The sequence below is a fragment of the Mauremys mutica genome, chromosome 13 (assembly GCF_020497125.1).
Source record: "Mauremys mutica isolate MM-2020 ecotype Southern chromosome 13, ASM2049712v1, whole genome shotgun sequence".
NCBI lineage: Eukaryota > Metazoa > Chordata > Testudines > Geoemydidae > Mauremys > Mauremys mutica.
In genome coordinates this window covers 8527623-8555371 of record NC_059084.1, presented here as the reverse complement: position 1 = coordinate 8555371, position 27749 = coordinate 8527623, and the positions used below count along the sequence as shown (strand labels likewise).

The following is a 27749-nucleotide window of genomic DNA, read 5'->3' as shown; positions in this document are numbered from 1 at the left end:
GCTTAGCCTATTGGTGCTAGGCATATTGACATACTAGTGGGATCCTGCCAGCAAAGCCACTGTCTGAGTGAAAGAGAAAGAGAAAAGATACCCTAAACATCTGTAAGTAAACAAATGAACCAATATCTGACTAGTTTGCTTCTTCCCTAGGCTTTTTTTTTTCCTCTTTAAATTCTGTCACTCACTGTTCTCTTTGTAAGCCCTAAATCAAGACACATTTGTAAATAAACAAGATGGTAGCATGCATACATAATGCTTTTAATAGACCTTAGAACCTCACTCACAGGTTTCAGAGCTTTTCAGTCAGATGGGCATTTTAATAGCACCAAATGGTGAAGATAAAGCTAGCACTTCCAGATCAGCCTTTAATAGTTGGTGAGCTACCAAATCCATGTTCCTGAACATCATTAAAACAAGGCTGACTCCTGCAGATCATTAAAGAACATGTGGAGAGCAAATGTATCCAGCCCAAGTAATTCATTTCATAATGGGATATGTGACAGCTGGGCCAATGGAGCAAAACTACAAGTTGGCAAGAATGGTATTGGACTTTTGCAGATTATGCATTGGAAGGTATTTGCCACATGGCATATAACTAGTCTGATGTGTCATATGTACCCATGAAATGAATACTGAATTGATCCAAGTGAATACGCACAGAAGTGTAGTGCAGTGTGTGTTTGCGCGAGAGAGACTCCAAGAATGAACACCGAAAGGAAAAGACGTTTGCTTATTGGTCACTTGATGATAGGGTAGGCAGGAGGTATTCAGTGGGCTACTCTGCAGGAGAAGGGCTGTGGAGATAGAGAACACGATCAGTGTTAGAAAGAGAACACATGCCACTGAGAAGGCCTTTAATAAAATCTGATTAACATTTTAAAATTGCAAGGTCTGCCCAGTTTACACAAAAAATATGATTTATATTATTTACAAGACTTGCTCATCTTGTTCAAAATTTGGAGATTTAAGGCCAGATTCTGATTATGGCTACACCAGTGTAAATTTAGAGTAACAATTTTGAAGCCATTTTGAGAGTTGCTCCAGATTTACACTGGCACAGAAATTGAGATCCCAATCTGCATAGAGACCAGATTAGATAGGATAACTTGTGAACCTAGTGCAGTCATCCATACAGCAAATTATATTGAAAATTAAAGGTCAGAGAACTGATGGCAAGGCTTAAGAAAACAGCAATTAGGCTGCTAGGAAGAGAAGCAAAATTACTGGTAGTAGAAATAGAGAGAAAAAAATAGAGGATTATTGATCTAAATATCCAGTTGTCAGATAAAGAGTACAATCTGGAGTTGTTTTACTTCTCTGGGCTTTTCTGAGATGTAGAAGACGTATTTAATCCTAACAGTAAAAATGCAGGCATATAAACATGGCATAGGAGCAGTCAATTAGCATGGCATTTGCTTGTTTCAGTGCTGAAGCTGGGCAAAAAACTCTCAGTTAATGATGTATAGGATAATCTAACCCTTTTTCCTTTACACAAATTGCCAACAAACTACAGTTTTTATCAATTTATTTAATATTCAAAATTCTTTGCTAAATATTTTATGGAAACAAATTTCAACTTCTGGACTGATCATAAACTGTTCCCTACGAGCGTTCCTATGGGTATTAGGTATGTGTGATTTGATATTCAGGGTGTATGGTTGGTCACTTACATGACAGGGCATTGTTTCTGTGTGGATAGCCTAACCCATCTAAACTGCTTCTACCCACAACTAATTCTGTGTTGTAATTATGGTTCGAGATTTTTACTAATATTCGTATGAGCAAGTCTTTGTGATAGCAAATCTTCATGAAAGGCAAAGAGAAAGAGGGGCTACCATGGAAGAAATGAAATTCCCTGTAGCAGTCACCAAAATGAACCTGAATAATTTTTCTCCCTATTCAGCTATCTCACATCAGCACACACTGGGAGTGGCTGGAAGGAGCTGCTTGGTTTTATTCCACTGTGCTTGGTTCTGCAGTTCAGACTAGACTTAGGAGATACTGCAAAGTCGTGTGAACTTATCATTCCCCTGCTTCGTTCCCTTTCCTCCTTTGAATGATGCTTGTACATATGTGCTGTCAAGTACTGAGCAAGACAAAAATAAACTCTAGGGTTAAACGACTTCAGTATAATTTTATGCAGCCTGGAAATCAAAATGAATTAGTACCTTTCCAGCACCATATGACTTCAGCCAGGCCAACTCTAGAGACCAGTGCGAGGATCTTTCACAATCATACCAATATGGAAAAAAAATGGAACCTACATAACTTCAGATGAATAGGGCAGGTTTAAGAAATCATGGTAAATTGGCAGAGCGATTATTTATCTCATAATGTACGTTCAGACTGAATAACAATCAGTTCCAAAATAACTAGCGAGGGAGAGATTAAAAAAAGGACTAAGAAGATGAAAAGCTTCATAATGCAGCAACAGAAAATGAAGCAAAATAAATTACAGATGAATACAAGTAAATGTTACAATATTAGGATAAAGTGAAGATGTAGATGATGATAAAATATCTTAAGCAGTGAATATTTTAGATGATTCCTGTGTGATGCCTGCTCAAAACTGACACGAGATTTCTCTCCGACGTGATGCTTGTTGCAGAGCTGGGTGAAACTCTACAGTTTTGCTTTGTAAGAGGCCACATGCATCCTTTTCTTCGATTTCAGTGCATATGGGTTTGCACCTCTTGAATTTCAGGCATAAACAATCTCAAAGTCAACCTCAGTCAAAACAGATACGTTTCAACTGGGTTCCATGTTAAAATCATAAATGAGTCTGGGGTCAATTAAAACTGTACCTGGGTTCATTTGAAAGGCTCCCAAACCTTAGCTTTCAACACACCTAAGCTGGGCATCAAGTTTGTCCTTACCTCTAAAATGTAGGTGTGTTTCATGTGGTTTCAGGTTCTATAATGAAAGTTTTGAACAGCTGTTTCATAACAATCAACTCAGCTCAAAAATAGTCTTACCTCATCCTCATACCTGCAAACAGAGATGATGCAAACCCCAGAACAAGAAGGAGCAGGCACTTTTGGATTTCAGCAGTGGCCACTGGGAATGAGGACCTGTTTCAATTCCCACAAGCATCCTTCTGACTGAAATTTTGCTTCCTCATTGAGAAATCTCCTTTTCTGTTTTGTTTGTAGTATAGTTCTTTCTGGTGTTGTTCTTCTGAAAAATGTATCAATTAGAACACTAGGAAAGAGGTGGAGGCGGTCTGCAATTACATGGATCCAGTGTGAACACATTGGTGTTGCAGAGACTATGCTCATGCACACTGTTGATTCACATTATATTAGAATGTCCTGTCTCTATTCTCATTTGGGCTGCAGTCCTTAGAAGGAGGCAACTGCTTGTAGAAACTAGCCCGGAAGAGGAGACCAAAGTTTTGTTGCTAAGAAAAACCAATTCCCTTCATAGGTTAAATAACAGGTTCTCTGTAATTTTCTCATTGTGGATAAGTCTGAGTTGCCTCATTTTGCCTAGAGTCATAAAATGGCACTGATGAGTGCATTTAGGGCCTGATCTTGCAAGTGCTTTCAAGAGGGATGAGCTCTGTTGCCTCCCATGTGTGTCAGGTGGAGTCCGTGCAGAGCACACTGGATTATGGAGATCATGGGACAAGCTGGAATAGGGTGTCTGTTTTCCGAAAACATTTGTCTGCTAATTATTGTACACCTTTTACCTGACATTATAAAAATCACACTCACGATAAAGCAGCAAGTATAGGGCAGGCACTACTGAGTTGTTGTTGTTGTTGTTTATTCCAGCACTTCTCTCTGGACCCCTCATTATTTTACAGTGTTTGAGCAGAGATACTCCTCTCGCTATTTGAAAATCCCTTGCACTCTTCATTAAAGAAAATTTACTAGGCCTGGGGAAAGCACAGTAAAATATCGCACTGCTCATCATTCTCAGTTACTTCAGGATAGGGAGGAAATGATGTTAAATATGTTTGAGCATCTCCAAACTCCCATCCGTTCAGTACCAGATGTCATTTAATTTCATTACTTAATTTTATTAAAGGCAAACAGAATTGTGGGCACGTTACAGCACATGCTTACATAAACAATGGAAGAGTGTCAGGTAGATCGGAGGGCTGAGGCAGTGGGTTACAATGAGTACTGAGCCACGGCTGATAAAAAATTGATGTCGACTTCAAAGTGTTAAGTATCTTTCAGGATTCATTCCTCAGCTGGTGTCAGTTGGTATAGCTCTGTTGACTTCAGTGCAGCTACTCTGATCTGGCCCTGTATGCATAATGCTGGTCTGGCCCTGTATGCATAATGACCAATTTCCACGGAAACCCCTGGATCTTGTAAAGGGTTGATTGCTTCCTCAGATGCCATCAACTCCCAATGACCTGAATGGACCAAATCCTGAAAGACGCTTAATACTTGCTGAGCATTGTGACTCTCACCCTTATGGAAAAGTCTTACAGAAAATAATAACCTTCCTGGAGGCTTCTTTTAAAACACATGCTAGAGAATTATATCTGATGGGTTGAAATAACCCTGAGAGAGAATATTGTTCTCTCTCAAAGTCTAAAGGCTTTTAGAGTTATTTCTATAAAATTCTATCGATTTCATCCCTATTAAATTCCATAGGATTTTTCCCAAAAGGCCTGACTTCAGTGGATGGCACAAAGGCTCAGCCCCTTACAGGATGTAGCCCACTGGGAGTAAAGGATGTGCAGTATCTTGCAGGATTTGGTCCACTGTTATAGCAAAAAGTTCTATCAATGATTTGTTCTGAATGAGTTCATCCTACTTGCTCCCGCAAAGAGTTAAATGAATAGCGGACCAAATTCTGAAGTCCACAGTTATTTCTTGTACAGCAAGCAAAACTCTTTCTAAAGGCAATGGGAGTTTAGCCTGAGTAAAGAAAAGTTGGCTGAGGGCTTTAAGATTTGAACGATAGGATAGATTAAATCTTTAAATTTCTCTTAATTCATGTGATTCACATGGGCTCAAGACAGGAATTGGCAGTGACCTGGGATATGTATATTACTCAATTTAACATGCTTAGTTCCCTTGGAATTACAGCAAATATGATACCTTGATTTTAACACAGTGCAGTCAACTGCCCAAGCAAACCAAAGAGCGATCAACTTGTCATCACTGGCATGCAGTACAACATTAATCTAATCCAGTGGGATATAACCATCATGGATTTAGCAAGAGACGCTCCTGCCTAACTAATCTCCTTGAGTTCTTTTGAGCAGGTTTCAGACAAGACTGATAATAGAAGTGTGCAGATGACATGATCTAATGGATTTTTCAAAAGGCTTTTGATAAATTTCCATATATTCCCCTGCTTAAACTGAATGCTGCAGAGATTCCAAACTGGGCATGAGAATACATAAAGACCTGGCTACATAGTGGGAAACAAAGAAAAGTAGAGGAGCTATGATATAGTTTGGAACTAGAATTAATAAGTGGCATCCCACTGTTTTCTCCACTACCTAATGGACGTAGGCAAAAATACCATCTGTATTTGATAATGAAAACGTATTTAGGACAGGGGCATAAGTGAAAAGAACGCAAAATGCCATTAAAGATATCACTAAAGGGCAAAACTACATTTAGATTGGCATATGGCAAATTACGACTTTTTGCTGTCAGATGTGAAATGTTATATATTGGTGGCAAGTATATCTAAACAAAAATGTTGAATGGTGTCAGACTAGAACAATAGTACTTTAAAGGGAATCTTCAGATAAATAACAAAATAATTAGTTGTTGTAATTAGCATACTTCTGCATAAATACATATTAAGGGCCAGATTTTCAAAAGTGTTCTGAGCCCACAGTTGGGGCCTGAGTTTCAATTTCAGAACCGGGGCCAGCAGCTCCATTGTTTGCCCAGTGTTTAATTTGCTGTATGCCCATCTAAGTGTTGATTCGCAATTGTTGTCAATAGAAGCTTGAGTCTGCTGAGCACATTTGAAGATTTGGGCATTGTTTAGGTGTCTTAGTGGGAGCTTTTGGGCCCTAAAGGCAGGAAATACGAACTATCAAGGGTCCTTGACCAGATATATGATAAATCAAGGTTTTGAAAGCAGAAAATTGAGAGGAAGGCAGATAATGCATCATAATATGCATAAACTGGATGTGGTTCATGAAAACAAACAATAGAATTAACCTATAGGAAAGGCTGATGCAAAAAATCACTAGAAAAATAGTAGGCAAAATCAAATCAAAAGCAGAAAGAAGAAAAATTAGATAAAATCAAGCTATAAGATTGCATCATTTGAAAGCTGAGTATCTGAAAATGTTTTACATCAGGGGTCGGCAACCTTTCAGAAGTGCTGTGCCGAGTCTTCATTTATTCACTCTAATTTAAGGTTTCAGGTGCCAGTCATACATTTAACATTTTTAGAAGGTCTCTTTCTATAAGTCTATAATATATAACTAAACTACTGTTTTATGTAAAGTAAATAAGGTTTTTAAAATGTTTAAGAAGCTTCATTTAAAATTAAATTAAAACGCAGAGCCGCCCGGACCGGTGGTCACGACCCGGGCAGTGTGAGTGCCGCTGAAAATCAGCTTGCGTGCCGCCTTCGGCACACGTGCCATAGGTTGCCTACCCCTGTTTTACATTAAAGGTACACAGTCAAATTTTTAAAAAAATCACTTTGATCTGACAATTTTCATCTCCTGTTGTCACAATTAACAGTTCCGATTACTATAACTGAACACGATTACTAAGGGGGGGAAATCTCTTTTTTTCCCCCAATTTGCTTACTTTGCACATCTGACAACGGTTTGGCTGTTCTCTTGGCTAGTTAGTCAGTTTCACACATTTGTTTGTGTAGGTCTTTCAGACAGCAACAGGATGGGGGAAAACATTTAAAGAAAAAAACATGGAATTGTAAACCCACAAGTGCCAACGGGACTCAGGGGCAGGTGTAGTAACTGAGAATACTTTGAACTTTTATTTTACTACAAGTACCGTCTCTGAACACTGAGGTCCAGTTCCTCAGCTGATGTAAATCAACATAGGATGCTATGCTAATTTAAGCCAGCTGGGGATTTAGCCCTGCAATCCTTAAGAACTCTTCATAACAGTTCCTGTCTCTTCACTGCAGTATTCCGGGGAGGTTCCTGAGAACAGAGTGGAAGTTGTGGTTGCAAATTTGACTGTGATGGACCGGGACCAGCCTCACTCCCCCAACTGGAACGCCGTGTACCGCATTATCAGTGGAGATCCTTCAGGTCATTTCACCATTCGGACGGATCCAGTTACCAATGAAGGCATGGTAACTGTGGTGAAGGTAGGTGACTTCAATGGGAGCCAAATCGAGTCAGGCTTTGCGACCCTCTAAGCTGTTATTCCCAGGAGGATTCCCAGAAGTCTGCCATTATTTCATGTCTTCTTTGGCTGGGAATGTCAGTGCCTGAACCTCCACCTGCTGTTTCCCATCTCTCTCTGTAGCACGTGACATGCATACTGTACTACAAGCCACTAATTCTTGGTTCACCACCCTCTCATTCTTTGACTGCGCCACCACAAGCCCTCACAAACACTCACATGATGAACATAGGACCCAGTCTCTGAGCTGCACTTCAAGGTACTACTCCTGTTTGTCTTACCATTTTCTGGCTCCAAACTATAGTGGAGATTGTACTCTGTAGCCTTGCCCGGTCTGATGTATTCTAGGATTTGGAGCGCACCACGCTCCATCGAAGGTTGGAGCATACCCATCTGCATGTGAGATGGGCAGCAGCACAAAACCTGGACACTTGATATCTTATGAAAGCAGGGAGAGAAGGAGGATTGTTGTCACACGGAGGGATGAGGTTGCTGGTGGCAAAGAGGAAAGGGGACAAAGTCATCTGTAGCTGGTGCAGGGAAGGTTTTAGTCTAATAGAGTTGCCTGAAAAGTTTGGGAGCTATTGCTTTACCGATACCAAACCATCAACACACTTTGTGGGCCAGATATGCAGCTGGTGTAACTCAGAGCTGCTGCATTGACATCAATGGCTTTATACACATTTATGCCAGCTGAGGATCTGGCCCAAAGACTCCTTGAGAAACAGGTCCCTGGATATTCTTAACCTACAGCTTGTTGCTTTCAATATTGCTGCAGAAGTAGGAAGTGAGCAATGTGAAGTTCAGAGCTCTGCCTCATCCACTTTCATCCAGTTTCTACAATCTCCTAAAGGCTTCAGCTTGGAACCTGGAACCCGAAGAGTTTTTGGAATAGGTATCAAATTCCATTCCCTTCGTCCCCTACCCCTCCAAAGAACACGAGTTCAGTCTTCATTTGAGGGCTTGCGTCACATTCACTTGCATAAGACCAGCAACCCCAGGCAGTGAATGCCTCTGCAGATATTAAATGCAGTCAGAACACAGCTACATTCATTCAACATTCAGTGAATCAGTTAGTAGATAAGATTCCTACGGATGTTCCCACTGACTCTCAAGAAAGCGAAAGAAGTATGAATAGGCTGCTGTGATCTGAAGGAACTTGCCCTACATGTACCATGCGCTGCACCTGAAAAGATGTATTTATGCTGTCAAGAACAAAGCCTCTACCTTTTGAAAAGTGTGACCTTCTCTTAACAAAAAAGTTTTAATAAATACAGTGTAGCGGCAGCACTAAAGTGTAAAGAGCTGCACAATTAAAGAATGACTCTGTGGGTGAAAAAACACTCCCTCGTAGCTAACAAATTGCAGTCATTCTTAATACATACACTTCGACTATTAGGAAAAATGACATCAGTGAAATGCCATTCAGATTACTGTGGTAGGAATGTGTGAGCTTGTCCTGTTCTTTGCCCCTTAGGCTGTGTGTTTGTGTCTGCAAACGCCACTTTGCTGAAACTTTAAAGGAAGCATGATCTTACCTGCTAGATGGTATTTCAGCAGGTCTTTTTATTTATCACTCTTATTGCTCTCTAACGATGACTGACAGCCTTATCTCCTGCAACATCAAAATACCTTTTCAGATTTGGTTGGGTTGGGGGGAGGGGGTTATTCTGCTTGAAAAACAAAAACTCAACATGGCAAAATGAAACAATTTCACTTTTTTCCACCTCGGCAGCTGATCTGAAGTAGAAATGTCAATACCCATAAAATTTTCACTAAAAGAAAAAAGCCCTTTATTCCTAATAAAGCATAAAGTGTCATGACTGTAGTTTTAGAGCTACATCAAAGTGAAAACCAGGGGATTTACATGATCATCCTTGCTACACCAGGACTTTTGCATAATGAACCATCCCTTATTCAGAAACCGCGGGCAAAAAGCAGGACAGATTTGTCAAGATGCCATTGATGCTGATGCTGATTTTCCATTGCTATATAACCAATAGTGATCACAATGCAACGAATCACACCAAAAATCCTATCGTGTCACACTGAGCTCAAAGGCTGAAATTATATAGAATGTCTTTAGTAGATACCCTCACCTGCTTCTTCTGTACATCCTAAGTTTCTCACTCTTATCAAACTGGAAGACTTTCTCAGTGCTCTTCAACAGGAGAGTGTGCGAGAAAACTGCCTCCGACTAACTGTTCCTGGGGGGGGGAAGGAAAGACTCTGGATTTCACCTTCTTTGAAAACTGTTGAGCATTTTCAGTTAAGACAAAGGGTACGTCTTCACTACCCGCCGTATCGGCGGGTAGCAATCGATTTCTCGGGGATCGATATATCGCGTCTCATCTAGACGCGATATGTCGATCCCCGAACGCGCTCATGTCGACTCCATAACTCCACCAACCCGAACGGCGGTAGCGGAGTCGACATGGGGAGCCGCGGACATCGATCCCGCGCCATGAGGACTGTAGGTAATTCGATATAAGATACTTCGACTTCAGCTAGGTTATTCACGTAGCTGAAGTTGCGTATCTTAGATCGATTTTCCCCCGTAGTGTAGACCTGCCCAAAATGTTTTACTGTTGGGGGACTGAGTGCAAACTGACCTCAGACCCCTCAGTGATCACTGCTTGTGGCATCTATTGGCCAGTTCTTTCCCACCACCCGAAGGCACAGGCTCACAAACAGAGGCTTGGGCTGAAGAAGTATGTCATTGATTTGCTGCTTCATTGAGTGAACAGTCCACCAAAACAGGGCACAGCATGGAGTTAAATGTAAGTGTGCCCCCATATTCAGGTGCTTGCCTTACATACGCTGTTACAAAGCTGTTTGTTATATATTGTATAAACACTTTTTTTCTGCCTAGAACTAAGATTAGTTCGTTAACGCAGTTGTTTACCTGATTGCTGGCTCATCTTTTTATCTAGCTGTTCTCTTTCTTTGACAGACAAGCAGGCATCTTTTCGCATGTCCCAACACCCAAAATATACATTCTACATATTACATCCTACAGCAGCTGAGTGGTCGCCTAGGTCACATTACATTGTTTCTACTCCCTGGTTGGACCAGTGAAACTTTTTAAACAAGAGAATAACAAATAGAGCCAGATAGTGAACCTTATACTCACAATGGTGACTAGTTTAGAACATGTATGTCCCCTTGAACTCAACAGGGCTAATTACAGGCACCGACTTTCTGATTTCCCTGGGGGTGCTCGAGCCTGACTCGGCCCCAGTCCCTGCCCCCAATCCACCCCTCCCCCCCACTGCCCAACCCCACTCTGCCTCTTCCTGCCCCCCACTCTGCCCCTGTCCTGCCTCTCCCTGCCCCATTCTGCCCCCTCCCCTGAGTACACCCCGCCCTCGCTCCACCTCTTCCTAACCCTGCTCTTCTCCCTTCCCCCCAGCACCTCCAGCTAAACAGCTGCTCAGTAGCAGGCGGGAGGTGCTGGAGGGGGAGGAGCTGCTGATCAGCAGCGGGTGGGAGGTGCTGGGGGGAGGAGCTGCTGATCAGCAGCGGGGGGGAGGTGCTGGAGGGGGAGGAGCTGCTGATCAGCAGCGGGGGGGAGGTGCTGGAGGGGGAGGAGCTGCTGATCAGCAGCGGGTGGGAGGTGCTGGGGGGAGGAGCTGCTGATCAGCAGCGGGGGGGAGGAGCTGCTGATCAGCAGCGGGGGGGAGGAGCTGCTGATCAGCAGTGGGCAGGAGGTGCTGGGGGGGAGGAGCTGATCAGTGGGGCCCACCAATGGGTGCTGAGCACCCACTTTTTTTTGTGTGGCTGCTCCAGCCCCGGAGCACCCATGGAGTCGGCACCTATGGGACTAATTGTGTGAGTAAAAGAGTTCACATCCTGGCCTACAGGAAGTAGCAGATATAATGCAGTAGGTGTATTCTTGTGAAGAACACTCCTCCCCCCTGCACACGGCTTTGTGCATGTTCACAAACCGAAAGGGGCATAAAGCTGTTCAAACCAAACAGCCAGTCAGAACGCCAATGAATGTCCGGGAAGGCTGTTTCTGCAGCATTTAACCAGCTCTCAGCAAACCAGCTGTGCCCTTCCAGTCTGATCACCAAAGGAGACAGTTTCATTTTTGCTTTTCATATCATTCCTGTGACGGTGCAAGGCCCTTTTCTCCACTGCAAGCCTTGTAAATGGAGAGAGAGGAACTTCCCGCTCAGCAGTGACACAGCAGAGTCAGGGTATGTCTTCACTACCCGCCGGATCGGCGGGTAGCAATCGATTTTTCGGAGTTCGATATATCGTGTCTCATTTAGACGCGATATATCGAACCCCAAACGCGCTCCCGTCAACTCCGGAACTCCACTGGAGCGAGTGGCGGTAGCGGAGTCAACGGGGGAGCCGTGGACGTCGATCCCACGCCGTGAGGACAGGTAAGTAATTCGAGCTAAGGTACTTCGACTTCAGCTACGCTATTCACGTAGCTGAAGTTGCGTATCTTAGATCGAACCCCCCCCCCCCACCCCGTAGTGTAGACCAGGCCTCAGAACGTGATCTCTAAGAGCAGTTACAAGTATGTTGAGAAGAGAAGGACACATTGTAAGCCCCCTGTTTTAACCAGCTGTGCTTAGGTAATTTGAGCCACTGTGCTCGTAGGAGGCTGAGCTGTGCGTCCCAAGACAAGATGTCAGAGCCATATTTTTGGACAGCCTCAAATTTTGTGCACACAGCGGATAGTGCCTGCAAAAGTGGGCGCACCCCTAATATATAGATCCCAACTGCCTGCTTGGCACATTTAAATACTGGTGTGCACACAGCGGGTGCAGACCCACTTTTGTGGTGGCAAACAGTTGTCATGCAAGTTAGAGGCCAAGACTGAAAATGATTTAATACAACCAAGGTGGTATGGCAAAGTGAAGGGTAGCCCCATAAGTACCCCAGTCTGGCACATACAATAGTAGTGTGTCTATGATCTCTCATTGGCATGTATGCTGAGCTTCATTTGTGTTTTTCTGTGGGATCAAAATGTAAGTATGCCTGCAAAAGTGCTCAGGCTCAACGCCCAAATCACATGCAAGTCAGGTTTGTCTGTGCACATACATTTGATGTGAAGCATTGATCGTTGTGCATGTGCAAATCAGGTGCAAATAAATTGCTTGTGCTTTGGGACATTTGGGCCTGGGTATCATAAGTGTCATAGAGAGTTAAAGAATATATACTTGGCTTAATTCGGCCTGTGGTTACGTGAGTGCAACCCCAAACCGGGGCTGTTGTATGTTCCACTGGACTAGAGAAGAACTGAATGCTGTTTAACCAAATGGGTGAGGGTGAGTCACTCTCACAAATTTGAGGTAAGTGTGGAAGTTCATAATCTAACTAATGAATGTCTGGGGACATAACCCAGTTTTGGATAAGAGAACTTCAGGGATAAAGGAGGTTCTAATGTGAATATCATTTATTATATTCACATGCTGTTAATTCTAGCTCACAAAGAGAAATGTAAATATATTATAGGCAGGACTGGTAGCAGTATCTATTATTAAGGTTGCCCAATAGCTCCCATTAGAAGACCCTGTTTTTAGTTGCTTATAACTTTGCCAAGTCTAAGAGGCTGAAATTTTCCATGCTGGATGTCTGCCTCAGGCTAAATTTTTTTGGAAAATTTCAGCCAAAACAGTTTGGCCATTTGTGGGAATAAGGCTTGGGAAAAATACATTGTTTTGCCAATGTTAAAAATGTGGGGTGGGTGGGCTGGGATTTGTTTTCTTTTTTGTGTTTTTGGTTTTTTTTAATAATTGTAGCACCCCCATGCTTTGGAGAAGGGACTTGAAATTTAGCAGAGGACTGGCCTTTCCGACAGGGATGTGCCTTTTGTCATCCCCATGAAAGTCTGTCCAAATTTGGCCACATTATAAACCTCTGAACAATTGCAGTTTGCACGTGCATATAGAGGTCTTGGCTATTAGAAGCTAAATTCCTGTCAGATTCCATCTGCACTGGGCATACTCCAGCCTCGGACTGAGCAGGACTTTCCCTGCAGTGTCAGCTCTGGGCTGCTACGGTCTGTGCCCTGTCCAGGTCCAGATACCTGAACTGGGAGCAGGAAGCCTGTCTCTCCTGTGCTCTCAGTAACCTGCGGCTGAGCCCAGGCAATGTGGAGGAGGAAGCTACCTGCTTGAAATGCTTCGGCGGTAATTTGGTGGCGAGGGGTCCTTCCGCTCTGGGACCCGCCGCCGAAGTGCCCCGAAGACCCGCGGCAGGGGGCCCCCGCTGCCGAATTACCACCGAAGACCTGGAGCGGAAGAAGCTCCGGGGGCCTGGGCCCCGCAAGAGTTTTCTGGGGCCCCCGGAGTGAGTGAAGGACCCTGCTCCAGGGGCCCTGAAAAACTGTTGGGGGGGCCCCTGCGGGGCCCAGGGCAAATTGCCCCACTTGCCCCCCCCCCTTGGTGGCCCTGTGAGGAGCTAGGGTGCAGAGAGAGAACTGGAACGGGCAGGGCAAAGAGACTTGGACAAAAATGCAGGGAGTGAAGGGACGACAATGAGAGTGGCTAGGTGCCTAGGAAGGGGGATTGGGGCTGGGAGCCAGCGAGGATGGGGATGAGCAGAAGGGAGGCACCTGAAGGCCAGGGTGGGGGGAAGAGACAGATCAGATGAGAAGCTGGGAGGGAAGGAACTGGCACTGGCTGGGGACAGTGGGATGAAACGAGGATCTACTGGGCGAGGAGATTGGGATGAGAAACTTGAGGAGTGGAGACTGAGCCTGACTAGGTGAGGAGAATGGGACTAGGATGAGAAACCAGGGGTGGAAAAGAGACGGGACAAGGACAAGTTGGAGAGGATGAGGCAGAAGGGGTTATGCTCAGGGGAGGATTTGGCAGAAGAGACTATGCCTGCTACAGCACAGTCCCTTCCAGAACTTGGAATGGAACCATAGATCCCAGACTCTCACTTTACTGTCAGCAAATATCCATGAAACTCACGGGCAAAGTGATGGAATTTTGAGATTTTTTCAGTTTGCTTTTTAAAAAACCTAGGAAGTTACACACAAAAACCTACATTAAAAAGCATTAATGCTGCAAAGTCAAGCACTCAGAAGTTGGGAAATGCCTGAATTAAAGTTGCCTGTGCAACCTTCCATCACACCCCTCCCCTGTGTGTATGTGTTGTGGTTGTTTTTTAATTACATGATCACCTACTATTTTCCCACAGGACCCCTGCCTCATTCACTGCACAAGAGGGACCTGCTTGCTCTGTGGATGCATTGGGGTCCTCTAGAGAAGAAAATTGTCTCATGGTTAAGACAGTTGAATTCTAGCCTGGAGAACTGGATTTTATCCCTGTCTCAGCCACAGAGTTCCTATGTAATGCTGGGCAAGTCACCTAAACAAAACGTTTCACAGGTGGACGATAATTGTGCATTACTCACTTTCTGGGCACCCAGCTTGAGACCCTGATTTTTTTTGCAGAAGTATTGAGCACTTGCAGCAGCAGCTGAAGTCAATGGGAGGTGTGCTTTAAACGTGTGAAGTGCTAAGTCCTCTGAAAAAACAGGTCTTAGGCAGCTCAAATTGGGCACCCAAAATTGGTGAATACTTTTGACTTTACTCCTCTGTGATTTAGTTCCCCATGTGCAAAATGTGGATAATAATACCCCCTCCTTTCACAAGGGTGTTGTGAAAATAAATTCATTAATATTTGTGAAGCACTCAAGCGATAGTGAATTAATAATTCTGATGAAATTAATAATTCTGTCTTCAGAGCAAGATCTGAATAAGGAGGAAAAAAATATTCAATAGCTGCTCATTAATTGAGCACTATCTGTCTTGTTCTCTGACTGAGACAGAGGTCCTGTGGTAGAAATACTATGTGATCATGTAATTAAAGACTGTGATAATGCAGACACACAAGGGGGCTAAATTAAGGTTGCACAGGCAACCTTAAGTTTTGAGTGTTTGATTTTGCAGTCTTAAATGTTCCTTTATTGTGTTTGTGTGTGTGTGTAATATATCATATGAATACACATACATCTCTTTCTCATGCACACACATATGTAATAAAAGAAATACATGAGGAATCAGATTCTGCCTGAGACATATTCTCATCCAAGATGTTACATATTTCTGGGCTATTGCTCCTGCTGTTTGGCTAATCAGTATCTAGCATTTTCAGTGACATGAAGATGGAAAGTGTTAGCCCAGTGTGAAGAATTGAGAACTGGAGGAACAAACCACTACGAGGTTTGTCCCGTCACATCTGATTAATGCTCACCCATTGCATACCCATTTGCCATCCATATGCTCAGATAAACCATATGGTACCCCAGAGACACACATAAATGAAATAAAGTTTGAGGTTAATATCAATAGTAGCAGATTAGTCCGTTTACACGCAGCTATTATACTGAGAACTGGATTGACCTCCGTTCAGGCAGGGAAGTGCAGTTTGCATAGCTTGCCATCCTGGTGGGTATGCAGCCCTGAGGAAGGGCCACTGGGTTTCTTCACAGAGGTCAGCTCTAAGTTGAAGTCAGAGCTCTGTAAGAGTCTCCCTGATGGATGCTGTCCAGGGAATGTGCTGTATTAAGTCTGTGTAGGGCTGAAATGGCCCGGACTGCTATGGAATTCTTTAGCAATGGGAAGATTAGCACAAGCACTTCAGTCAGATACAGAGCCCATATTTCACCTTTTTCTTCCCCCTATGGAATTTTCTCCACTGGCCCCAGTGTTTCTGTGGTTTGAATTCGGGCCTAGCATTCCCTTTGCGTACCTAAAACAAGCAAAGCCAGATTCTCTGCTAAGCCAGGAGACTGAGAGGGCTGTCAGGGAGCCAGTTGCAGCTCTCTGAGTCTCTGACCAACCTCAGGTGCAGATTGGAGGCTGTTCTAACCTGATCCTCCAGGGACCATCTACCAGCTGGGGATTACCAGAGTGTATCGCAGTCCAGCCACTCCTCCCTGCCCACCTCTCTCTGCCCATGAACAACTCCCTCCAGCCCCAATGCACCCCTCTGCTGGGCATGGGGGCCACAGGGAGAGAGGCATAAGAACCAGCTACACCCGTCTGCACCTGCTGAGGACTCCCTCGTTCCAGGGGAGGGTTAGGATTTGGCAGTCAGTCTCCACTCCCTTTGTGCAAAGGGTGTGGAATACAGCACAGAATCAGTAAATTCTTAGCACAATGGAAGAAATATTAGAGAGAACTGATAGTGGCCTTTAGTGTCAGCACTGATAGAGGATCAAGTCTGATCACTGTCACATTCTGAAGGTATCCTCTCCAGCCCAGGCTAAGGAAGTTTTGGCTACAATACTAGGCCTTGTAGGGAAGAAGGTTCTAAAAGGGATGCTCTGGAATCCTTGGCAAGGATGAGGATGAGTGAGAACAGACAGATTTGAAGTAGTTCCCTGGACCCAAGAGCCAGGCCAAAACTGAATTCATTAACAAATCTCTGCTTCTCATAGCATATCAGTGCAGTGTCTTCTGCTTTATGGGCCCCGTCCCTCAACATACCTTCATCCGATGAGCTACAGCCCACAGAACGGTGGGTTGAATGTGTATAAATAATTTTTTTTAGTTTGATATATTTAGCAGAAGGCAAGTGCAGAGGAAAATGAAGTATTAATGAATATGAATTAAGGGGACTAGAAGGAGCGTTCGGAGCTGGAAACACATTAGCTGAACAGTTCCAAGGCCTCAAATAGTGTTGAAGTCAGAAGTTTTAATGTGCCTCCTTTCTTGAAAGCAGCGTGAGTCCCTGCGCCAGTGCTGGTGGGTGTTCTGGGTATCAGTCTGTGAGTTCCTTTTATTTACTAAGGAAGTGTTGGACCTGCCTGTCACGAAATCATTTAGTAATGGGAACCCTGCACAAGCACCTCAGTCAAACACAGATTCCAATATTTTACCTTTTGCCATTTTTCTTCCATGGAATTTGTTTTTCCCTCGTGGGCATTAGCCTCAGCCCAGCCTTTCCATGGTTTGAATTCAGCCCTGGCATTCCTGTGTCTTACATGGAACTTACGGGACAGAGCCTCAGCTGGTGCAAATCAGCATCGCTCTACTGAAGTCATTCGAGTTTCGCCAGTTTACACCAGCTGAGACGCTGGCACTCAGCCTCTAGAGCCAGTCAATAGTCATCACATTAGAAGACACATTAGAGGGAATTAATATACTTCTAAATTAATAAATTATGGCAAAGCGTGTTTTAATGGGCAGAGGTGTGATCCTGCATAACTCAAGCCTCCCTGGCGTATGATTAGAAGCTACCCTCATAATAATCACAGGGACGGTGTAGAGATTATTATTACTCTGCAGTTCAATCAGTTATGCCAGGTAAAGCTTTTTTATTCCCTCTCACTCCTTTTGTGTATGTTGAAATGAGAGCTACAGCCACCCACTGGCAAAACATACCTATGGAAATGTGTGAGTAACCGTAAAGCATCATGCGTGACCAGCTTTCAAAGGCACCAGTGGGAGCCAGAATGATTTACCAAACCAGCTTTAGTAACTTGCGACCCAACCTTCACATATAATCTTACTTGAGAGGAAACTAGGAACGCTACAGGCTCAGGCGTCCACTGAGTCTGACCCAGTTACTTAGCCAGCAGCTGTAAATGCTAATAACTCTGTTAAGTACCTGTCTGATTCCTTTGAACATGGCTACGCTTGTTGCTTTTATAGCTGCCCTTGGTGGGAGCGGTTGCTGAAATCTGAATACTGCGGTAGGCCAGGTCCATGCTACAAACGTCTAGTAGCATAGTTCTGTCGGACAGGGTGGGAGGAGGTGTGAGCCCTGACCGACAGAGCTGTGCCCGCAGAAGCCCTTAGTGTAGACACAGTTATACCAGCAAAACTGCGCTTTTGCTGGTATAGATTATTTGCTTGGGGGGACTGGAGTCGGCTATGCTGACAAAAGCTGCATCCACACTAGGAGCACCTTGCCAGTGTAGTATACTGGGCAGGAGCGGCGGAAGCATCTTAAAAGTGGGGCGGGGGGTCAGAGGCGCCCGAACAGTGGCCCCGCACCACCTCAAGGCCCCGCCCTTCTTCCTCTCCCTGCCCTCACGCCGCCCATTCCCCCGAGGCCCCGCCCCCACACTGCTCATTCCTCCTGAGGCCCCGCCCCCACACCACTCCTCCCCGAGGCCCTACTCCCATGCCGCTTCTTCCTAGGGTGACCAGATGTCCCAATCTTATAGGGACAGTTCCAATTTTTAGTCTCTTTTTCTTACATAGGCTCCTATTACCCCCCACCCCCGTCCCGATTTTTCACATTTGCTGTCTGGTCACCCTACTTCTTCCCCCTAAGACTCTGCCCCCCACTCTCTCCTTTCCACCCTCTCCCCACCACCACGTCGCTTGCCCTTATCGCTGGTAAAAAGGGAGGGGCAGGGCCCCATGGCCCCCTCTGTTCCGGCGCCCCTGATACGGGGATAGTTAAACATTGGCAAAGTCAGTCTCCTTCCCTTCTGGAAAATACTGAGCACCTGAACAAAACTTAGAGACAATCCTTCCTAGTCTTTCTAATTTTCTTTATCCTGTATTCTTATTTCCCAGAAATCTAAGGGCCAAATTCTGACCTTATTTACACAAGTGTGAATCTGGAGTAACTTTGTTTGCTGAAGTGGTTATTACTTTGGATTTACACCTTTGCAACTCACAGCAGAACCTGGCCCTACACCCAGAAATTAGCTTACACAGTGACCTCTGGTATTGTCCCCATTCTAAATCTTCCAGCTTTCCACCAGCAGGTGGGATTTATTCTTCACACGGGGTTATCTTGTGTGCTTGTTTGTTGTAGGCTGTCGATTACGAAATGAACAGGGCTTTCATGCTGACAGTGATGGTGTCAAACCAAGCTCCACTAGCAAGCGGAATCCAGATGTCCTTCCAGTCTACAGCAGGAGTCACCATTTCAGTCACGGATCTCAATGAGGCACCCTATTTCCCAACGAACCACAAGTTGATCAGGCTGGAGGAAGGGGTGCCCACGGGGACGGCATTGACAACATTTTCAGCTGTGGATCCTGATCGCTTCATGCAGCAAGCAGTAAGGTGGGAAACCAGATGGACAAAGGAAGTAGTATAAAATCAAGAGCAAGAGTTAGGATATAGACTGGGGGTATGCATCAGTCAGAGCAATCAAAGCAACAGTGTGCACCAATCAGAATCTACTGCATAAACTATCCTATATAATGTAATTGTAATACCTGGCACTTCTCTAACACCCTCCATCCAAAGCTCTCAACACACTTAGCAGCCTTTAATATTCAGGACCATACCAATGGGTGAGATTCTGAATGGGGCTATTTGTGGAGTAAGACACTGTCAGACCCCGCGTCACATAAGTGAATCTCAGAAAGGGTCTAATTCTGAGCAATGCTGAGAGCCTTCACCCACCCCCACTGAAATCAATCATTTGGGGAGCTACGTCCCCTTATCAGTATAAAACGTATTTATTATTCCTCAGATCAAGGCCCCACCGTACTAGGTACATATGCATGATCATAGACAGTCCCTGCCCCAAAGAGCTTACAGTCTAAATAGACAAGACAGACAAAGGGTAGGTGGAAAGAAGTAATATTATTCCAATTTACAGGTGTCACAGAAGGATTAAGGGCTAGATTTTCAAAGGTATTTAGACACTTAAAGATGCAGATCGGCAGGATTTTCAAAAGGGCTTATCTTCTGCATCTTCGGGTGCCTAAATACCTTTGAAAATCCAGCCCCAAGTGACTTGTCCAATGTCACAAAGAAAACATGTAGCAAAGCTGGGAACTGAATCCAGAGTACCATTCTAGTGAATGAATCACAAGACCATTCTTCATCCCCCTTTCAGGAGCACCTGGGCACCTTCCAGATGCATGTTCAAATTCCACTGAACTGTATGGGCCTGACTTTTAAAAGAGTTAGGCTTGCATCCTACACCTGCTGCTCTGCATAAACAAAGTAGGCCAGTGGTGGGCAGCCTGCGGCCCATCGGGGTAATCTGATTGCGGGCCGGGAGACATTTTGCAGACATTGACCGTCCGCAGGCACTGCCCCCCACAGCTCCCAGTGGTCGCGGTTCTCTGTTCCCGGCCAAAGGGAGCTGCAGGAAGTGGCAGGCCTCAGGGACGTGCTGGCTGCCGCTTCCCGCAGCACCCATTGGCCGGGAACAGAGAACCGCGGCCACTGGGAGCTGCCAGGGGCAGTGCCTGCGGACGGTCAACGTCTGCAAAATGTCTCCTGGCCCGCAGTTAGATTACCCTGATGGGCCGCATGCGGCTCGCGGGCCACAGGTTACCCACCACTGCTTTGAAGGGTCTTCGTTTCCCTCCCTTCCCCACTAAAGCCCATAGAGGAGAACAGTTCCCATTCCAATCAAATACTCTCTCTGATCTGTGGATGTTTGGACTGTAATCCAGAATGAAAATTGCTAGGTGTAACATTCTCCTGTTTTTGGGAGAATGACAGGCTGGTCTGAGCCATGCTTCTGACTGCCTGGCGCATACACAGGACCTTGCATGATCTTCTCTAAATATCGACAGCAAGTTACTTGAGCAGTTCTTCATAGCGTTCCCAGGACACACATTTCATTGAAAATTCGGATCCAGCAACATTTTTAAATGTAAGTGTAGCTCTCTCTTACCTGGGTTTCATCAGGGCAGAGTGACTCCATGGCTTTGCCAGAAGCTACAAAATATTGTTAGGCTCAGTTGAGACTTTCCCCAGCAGTTTTTGTGAACAATGCAAAATGATGTTTTGGTTTGTTTTTGTCTTCTCTTCCCAGCTGGCACTGCTGAGTTAGACCAAAAAAAACCTGCTAGAGGGTAAATATTCAAAGCAGTGAAATGAATGGGAGATACATATGTATTCACTAATCTCCTGAACAGTTTTCAGTTAACTGAGAACAGGATCCAGCCACTATATCTTTGCAAGCAGCCTTTATAGTCTTTTATTAAATATAATTTTCCCAAAGGAAAGATCCGGGCTTAAGAACATCCCCCAACAAGCCTCAGCTTTTGTTAATGCTCATAGCCTATGTCACATCTCAAGTTATCTTTTTTAGCCACAAACGAATCCATAAAGGCAGCTTTGCAGGCCGGATCACTGATCATTTTCAACAATGAAAGGGCACAGTGACAACAATGATATTAAAAAACACTCGCCTTAAAGCACATAGCTCCATGCAACGTAACAGTTTCACTTGGCAGGGGCTTGTGCAGACAATGTGTTGTTGTTTGAGTCCAGACTGGACTCAGGCTGCTCAATTTTCACTTTGAGTTCCAACTTCAAACAAACCAGAACCTGAAAGTGAAATTCAGCCAAAGCCATGGAGTGTCACCTGCTTACGTTTCAGGGGACCTTGAATTTTGCAGGATGTTGATGCAAAAACCATCAATAAGCCCAAGTTGTCTCTAAAATAAGCCCAGGTGTGTTTGCTTATGTCAATAACATATAATATGGTCCTTTCTACCGCTCCTAAACACATGAGAGATAGCAACGACGATTCATTTTAACACAAACGCTAGAAAAGTAAGCCAAGTAGCAATCATGAGCAATAAAGAGAGATTTTAAAAGAAAGTGCCTCTGTTTAGAACCATTTGGAAAAGGTTTGACTAGAATGTGCCAAGCACTATAAAGCCAACCCTGTAGAACGCTAACAAACTTGAGCTATGATAGATTGGCAAGGGGAGTACGTTGGTGCTGGGACTTTGGGTGCGGGGGGGTGCTGCAGCACCCCCTGGCTTGAAGTGGCTCCCATCATATACAGGATTTACTGTTCGGTTCAATGGCTCTCAGCACCCCCAACTGTAGAAATTGTTCCAGCACCCGTGGGGGAATAAATTCCACAGTTGGGGGCCCTCCAGCTGAGACTGCCCTGCCTCTGGTCCTACCAGAGCAGGCCTGGGGATTGCCAGAAAATGTGCCTCAGATGAAGCTGTGCTGAACCACCTGGTCCGAATTTCAAGACTGCAATGCTATGAGGAACTCCGAGGACCCCTGCATGGTTCCTGGCTTTGCTGTGAATCTTTCCGCACTGATCTAGTGAAAAAGAATGAATTTGTTTTAATGCTCTTCTCGGATCTAGTACGACCACGTTGTTTAGCTAGATATTTTAGGACCGATCATTTGCCCATATACTGGCAGGCAATTAAGTAAGCCTCATAATACCCCTGAGATACATAGGTAAGTGTTGTTATACCCATCTTATATGTGGGCAAACTAAGGCACAGAGAAATTATGTAACTTGCCGAAGGAGATGCAGTGTCTCAGAGCCAGAGCCAGGAATAGATTTTCCTATTTCCAGTCATGCGCACTAACTACCAAAATACACTACCTTCTGTGATTGCCACAAAGTATTACTCTTTGTTCTCAGGACTATATTGACCCTATCAGCTTCCATAGGCTCTAAAAGTTGGTCCTGCATGCTACTAAGGTCACAGAATTTCAGCACTTCCATTGCAACTCTTTCTTCTCACAGAGCCAGCTCCTCAGTAGCTCTCATCCCAAATTCCCTGCCTGCTATTACATTGATGCTCTACTCTCCACATCCAGTGAACAGCTGCACCGGCTAACCATGTCCTCACATACTGGCTAGACACTCTGCACCTGACCATCCATCTCTCTGTCTGAGATTCTTCTCCAATTTCCCTACTAGAGTGATCAGATGTCCTGATTTAATAGGGACAGTTCTAATATTTGGGGCTTTTTCCTATATAGGCTCCAAATACCCCCCACCCCCGTCCCAATTTTTCACATTTGCTGTCTGGTCACCCTATTCCCTATACATGCACACACATATACACACACACACCTCCCAGCAGCCACTCCAAAATGGCACACCTAAAATTGCTTCAGCCTGGCCTCATGGGCCTATTGGCTAATACAGCTGTGAGTTCCCATCATACACCACTGAGGTAATTGTATCTGGTTCTAATGTAAAATATGTTGATTGGCCAGCATGATGTCAGTCTTAGGAGTACCACCTTGTAGATATGGTCCTTCCAACGCTAATTCCTTATGGGGTGCGGGGTGGACAGGGAGTTATATCCAGTGTTTCGGAGCAATCTATATTGTAGGAGGGCAGGAGTAGGAAATGGGGAAATAATCTCTCCTTTAGTCTGAGCTCTTGAGGAACAAACACATGAATGTAGTGACCATTTCGTACTCTAACGAGGGCCCTTTTATCTTTATTAGCAACTTGCTGTAGAATAGGCTTGTTGCCTGTAGCAGGAAGCTGGAGCATAAGTGGCACTTAGCAGAAGGCAGAACCTTTAATGGGAAGGAAATGGGAAAATTGAATAATTGCAGAGGTCAAAAAAAATGGCCAGCAATAGACACCCAATTAGTGTTTTGTTTGTCAACAAAACCAGTTATCCAAAGCTCCTTCAAAACAAGGGTCAGGAGTCCAAAAAACCCTTATTTCAAGCCGTATTAAGGACATGTCACTGAAAAGACTGCCATGTATTTATTTCCTTTCTCTGTAGATACTCCAAGCTGTCAGATCCTGCAAACTGGCTGAACATTAATGCCACAAACGGTCAGATCACTACTGCTGCTGTCCTTGATCGAGAGTCAGTCTACATTAAGAATAATGTCTATGAGGCCACGTTCTTGGCGGCTGACAACGGTGGGCCCAAGCTTCCCATTGTTCATGCTTCAATAATACTCTAATGTGATGCATTAACAGGAATGATGCCCTGACAGAGTTGTCAGTATAAGTTATCTTTTTCCCAGGTTTTATGGTTAAAAATGTGAAAGTGGGACAGGAAATTGCTGGAGTAAATTAAATGTGCACAGCATTCAGAGAGTGTTATTAAGGGAAAGTGAGGGCAAATGGAAAATTGATTTGGGAAGTTCTGTGTAGCAGTGTAACCTATATCTAAGGAAATACCAAAGGGGTCTGAACTCCATGTGCTGCAGAACACACCGATCTTCATTATCATCCAAAACCCGCAGCTGAGAACATGTAGGAAACGTTCCATCAGGAAATCAGAAACAATTGGAGGGAACAGAGGGGATGGTATTAAAAAGAAACTGACCTGTTTTAATGTTAAGATGCTATAACTTTCTTAAAACTGTTAAATCCTAGTGAGGAAAATAGAAAGGAGCATTAACTCTGGCAAATGACGTATAAAAATATAATTAGGAAGGCCAAAAAAGAATTTGAAGACCAACTAGCCAAAGACTCAAAAAGTAATAGCAAAAAAAATGTTATGTACATCAGAATCAGGATGCCTGCTAAACAACCAGCGGGGCCACTGGACCATCGAGATGCTAAAGGAGCATTCAAGGATAAGGCCATTGTGGAGACACTAAATGAATTCTTTGCATCGATCTTCACGGCTGAGGCTGTGAGGGAGATTCCCAAACCTGAGCCAGTCTTTTTAGGTAACAAATCTGAGGAACTGTCCCAGATTGAGGTGTCATTAAAGGAGGTTTTGGAGCAAATTGATAAACTAAACAATAATAAGTCACCAGGACCAGATGCTTTTCACCCAAGAGTTCTGAAGGAACTCAAATGTGAAATTGCAGAACTACTAACTGTAGTTTGTAACCCATCATTTAAATCAGCTTCTGTACCAAATGATTGGAGGATGGCTAATGTGACACCAATTTTTAAAAAGGGCTCCAAGGGTGATCCAGGCAATTACAGGCTGGTAAGCCTGATTTCAGTACTGTGCAAACTGGATGAAACTATAGTCAGACATATAGATGAACGTAATTTGTTGGGGAAGAGTCGACATGGTTTTCGTAAAGGCAAATCATGCCTCACCAATCTACTAGAATTCTTTAAGGGGGTCAACAAGCATGTGGACAAGAGGGATCCACTGAATATAGTGTACTTAGATTTTCAGAAAGCCTTTGACAAGGTCCCTCACCAGAGGCTTGTAAGAAAAGTAAGTCGTCATGGGATAAGAGGGAAGGTCCTCTCATGGATTGCGGACTGGTTAAAATATATGAAACAAAAGGTAGGAATAAATGGTCAGTTTTCAGAATGGAGAGAGGTAAATAGTGGTGTCCCCCAGTTGTCTACACTAGGACCATTCCTATTCAACGTATTCATAAATGGTCAGTAAAAAGGGGTAAACAGTGAAGTGGCAAAATTCGCAGACGATACAAAATTACTCACGATAGTTAAGTCCCAAGCACACTGTGAAGAGCTACAAAAGGATCTCACAAAACTGGGTGACTGGACAACAAAATGACAGATGAAATTCAATGTTGATAAATGCAAAGTAATGCACTTTGGAAAACATAATCCCAACTACACATAAAAAATGATGGAATCTAAATTAGCTGTTACCACTCAAGAAAGAGATCTTGGAGTCATTGTGGATATTTATCTGAAATCATCCACTCGATGTTCAGCAGCAGTCAAAATAGCGAACAGAATGTTGGGCATCACTAAGAAAGGGAGATATAATAAGACAGAAAATATCATATTGCCTCTATATAAATCCATGGTACGCCCACATCTTGAATACTGCGTGCAGATGTGGTCGTCCCATCTCAAAAAAAGATATATTGGAATTGGAAAAGGTTCAGAAAAGGACAACAAAAATTATTAGGGGTATGGAACAGCTGCCATATGAGGAGAGATTAATAAAACTGGGACTTTTCAGCTTAGAAAAGAGATGACTAAGGGGGGAATATATTAGAGCTATAAAATCATGAATGGTGTGGAGAAAGTAAATAAGGAAGTATTTACTCCTTCTCATAACACAAGAACTAGGGGTCACCAAATGAAATTAATAGGCAGCAAATTTAAAACAAAAAAAAGGAAGTATTTTTTCACACAATGCACAGTCAACCTCTGGAACTCCTTGCCAGAGGATGTTGTGAAGGCCAAGACTATAACAGGGTTCAAAAAAGAACTAGGCAAGTTCATGGAGGATAGGTCCATCAATAGTTATTAGCCAAGATGGGCAGGGATGGTGTCCCTATCCTCTGTCTGCCAGAAGCTGGGAATGGGTGACGAGATGAATTACTTAATGATTACTTGTTCTGTTCATTCCCTCTGGGACACCTGGCATTGTCCACTGCTGGAAGACAGGATACTGGGCTAGATGGACCTTTGGTCTGACCTAATATGGCCATTCTGATGTTCTGCTAGCCATGCTCAGCTGTGAACCCTCTTTGGGGTTAGGCTTCTTTTTTCAAGAAGCCAGAGGATTGAGGGTGGGGAAAGGGAAAGAGGAGCTCCCTCATAACTTTTAGCCCGGTGGTTAGGGTACTCTCCTGGGTCTCCAGCATCCTGGTTGAGTGCCCTAATCACCAGGCTACAGGCATTTCTCTCTCTCTGCCACAAATGGTTCTGTCACCTGCTCCACTGTGGATAACCACTTAGTTACTGGGGTGAGGGAAAGAGAGAGAGCACACGCATGAGCAGGACTCTGTAGCCTGGTGGTTAGAGCACTCACCCAGGATGTGGGAGACCTCCGATCCAGTCCCCCTGCTCCAGTGAGTTAAGTGTCCAGTGTAACAGCTTCAACAGGGAAGACAGATGGGGTCTCACCTCAGAATATCCCATAGCCCTATGGCTATGGTGCTCCCCTGAGAGATGGCAGATCCCTGTTCAAATCCTTTCTCTTCATCAGCTGGAGCAGGGACTTGAACTAGTTGTCACCAAACTTCCAGTTGCATACCCTAGGCTAAAAGTTATGGGGGAACCCCCTACCTCTGGCAGTTTTCTGTGAACTTGCCTGGGCAGATGTAGCATTTGGCCTCTGATCATGCCTATCAGATTGGGCCCCACACATGAGTTAGGTGATGTATGCCTGTCTTCCTTTGGTTTGTGAATTGCTTTGGGGCTTTAGCGGGGAGATAGGTGCCGGGGTGCCTAGTGGGAGACAGCAGAGTCCAAACATAGCTGCCTAGGGAACTTTTTACTGCAAAAACTTAGGTGGAACCTAAAACTGGGACATAGGCCCCCTAATCTGGAGTTTAGGTGGCTACAGGGCCGGCGCAACCCATTAGGCGACCTAGGCAGTCTCCTAGGGCGCCAACATTTGTGGGGCAGCGACCACGGCAGCTGGATGTTCGGCCGCCGCGGTCATCGGCGGTATTTCAGGGGCGGGACCTTCCGCCGCTTCCGTTGGGGGTGCCATTTTGGGGGCAGGACCTTCCGCCGCCTAGGGCGCCAAAAAGGCTGCCGGCGCTCCTGGGTGGCTAAGTACTTTTGTGAATTTATGCCTGGGCACCCATCCCATGCTTTAAAATACCCAATACCAGGTTAGAATTTGTGGCTCTGATATCGGCTCCGACCCCCATCAGCAGGTTCTCTGGGGCTGCTGAACCAAAAGATTTTGCCTTTCCTGCCCCGCCACAGACACCCCCCTTTAAAAGTTGACTGGCAGGGAGTTCTTCAAGCTTCTTCAGGCTTCAACGCCTCACCTTCTCTCTTCTCTCGAGCCATTATTCAGCAACTCCAAGAGCTGAAATCTGAATTAATTCCTTTATTTTGAAAAAATAATCTGTTCCTGTTCTG

The 27749-nt window shown here is 44.6% G+C and overlaps 1 protein-coding gene across 4 annotated transcripts in view; it reads left to right on the top strand.

Annotated features, from left to right (window-relative positions):
- CDH4 (cadherin 4) overlaps positions 1 to 27749 on the top strand; it is a 627456-nt gene that overhangs the window by 576648 nt on the left and 23059 nt on the right. For all 4 annotated transcript variants that reach the window (XM_044986659.1, XM_044986658.1, XM_044986660.1 and 1 more), the window contains 3 exons: positions 7096 to 7281; positions 19074 to 19327; positions 23746 to 23888. In XM_044986659.1, the coding sequence (XP_044842594.1) occupies positions 7096 to 7281; positions 19074 to 19327; positions 23746 to 23888 (583 nt within the window). The remainder of the gene's footprint in view (positions 1 to 7095; positions 7282 to 19073; positions 19328 to 23745; positions 23889 to 27749) is intronic.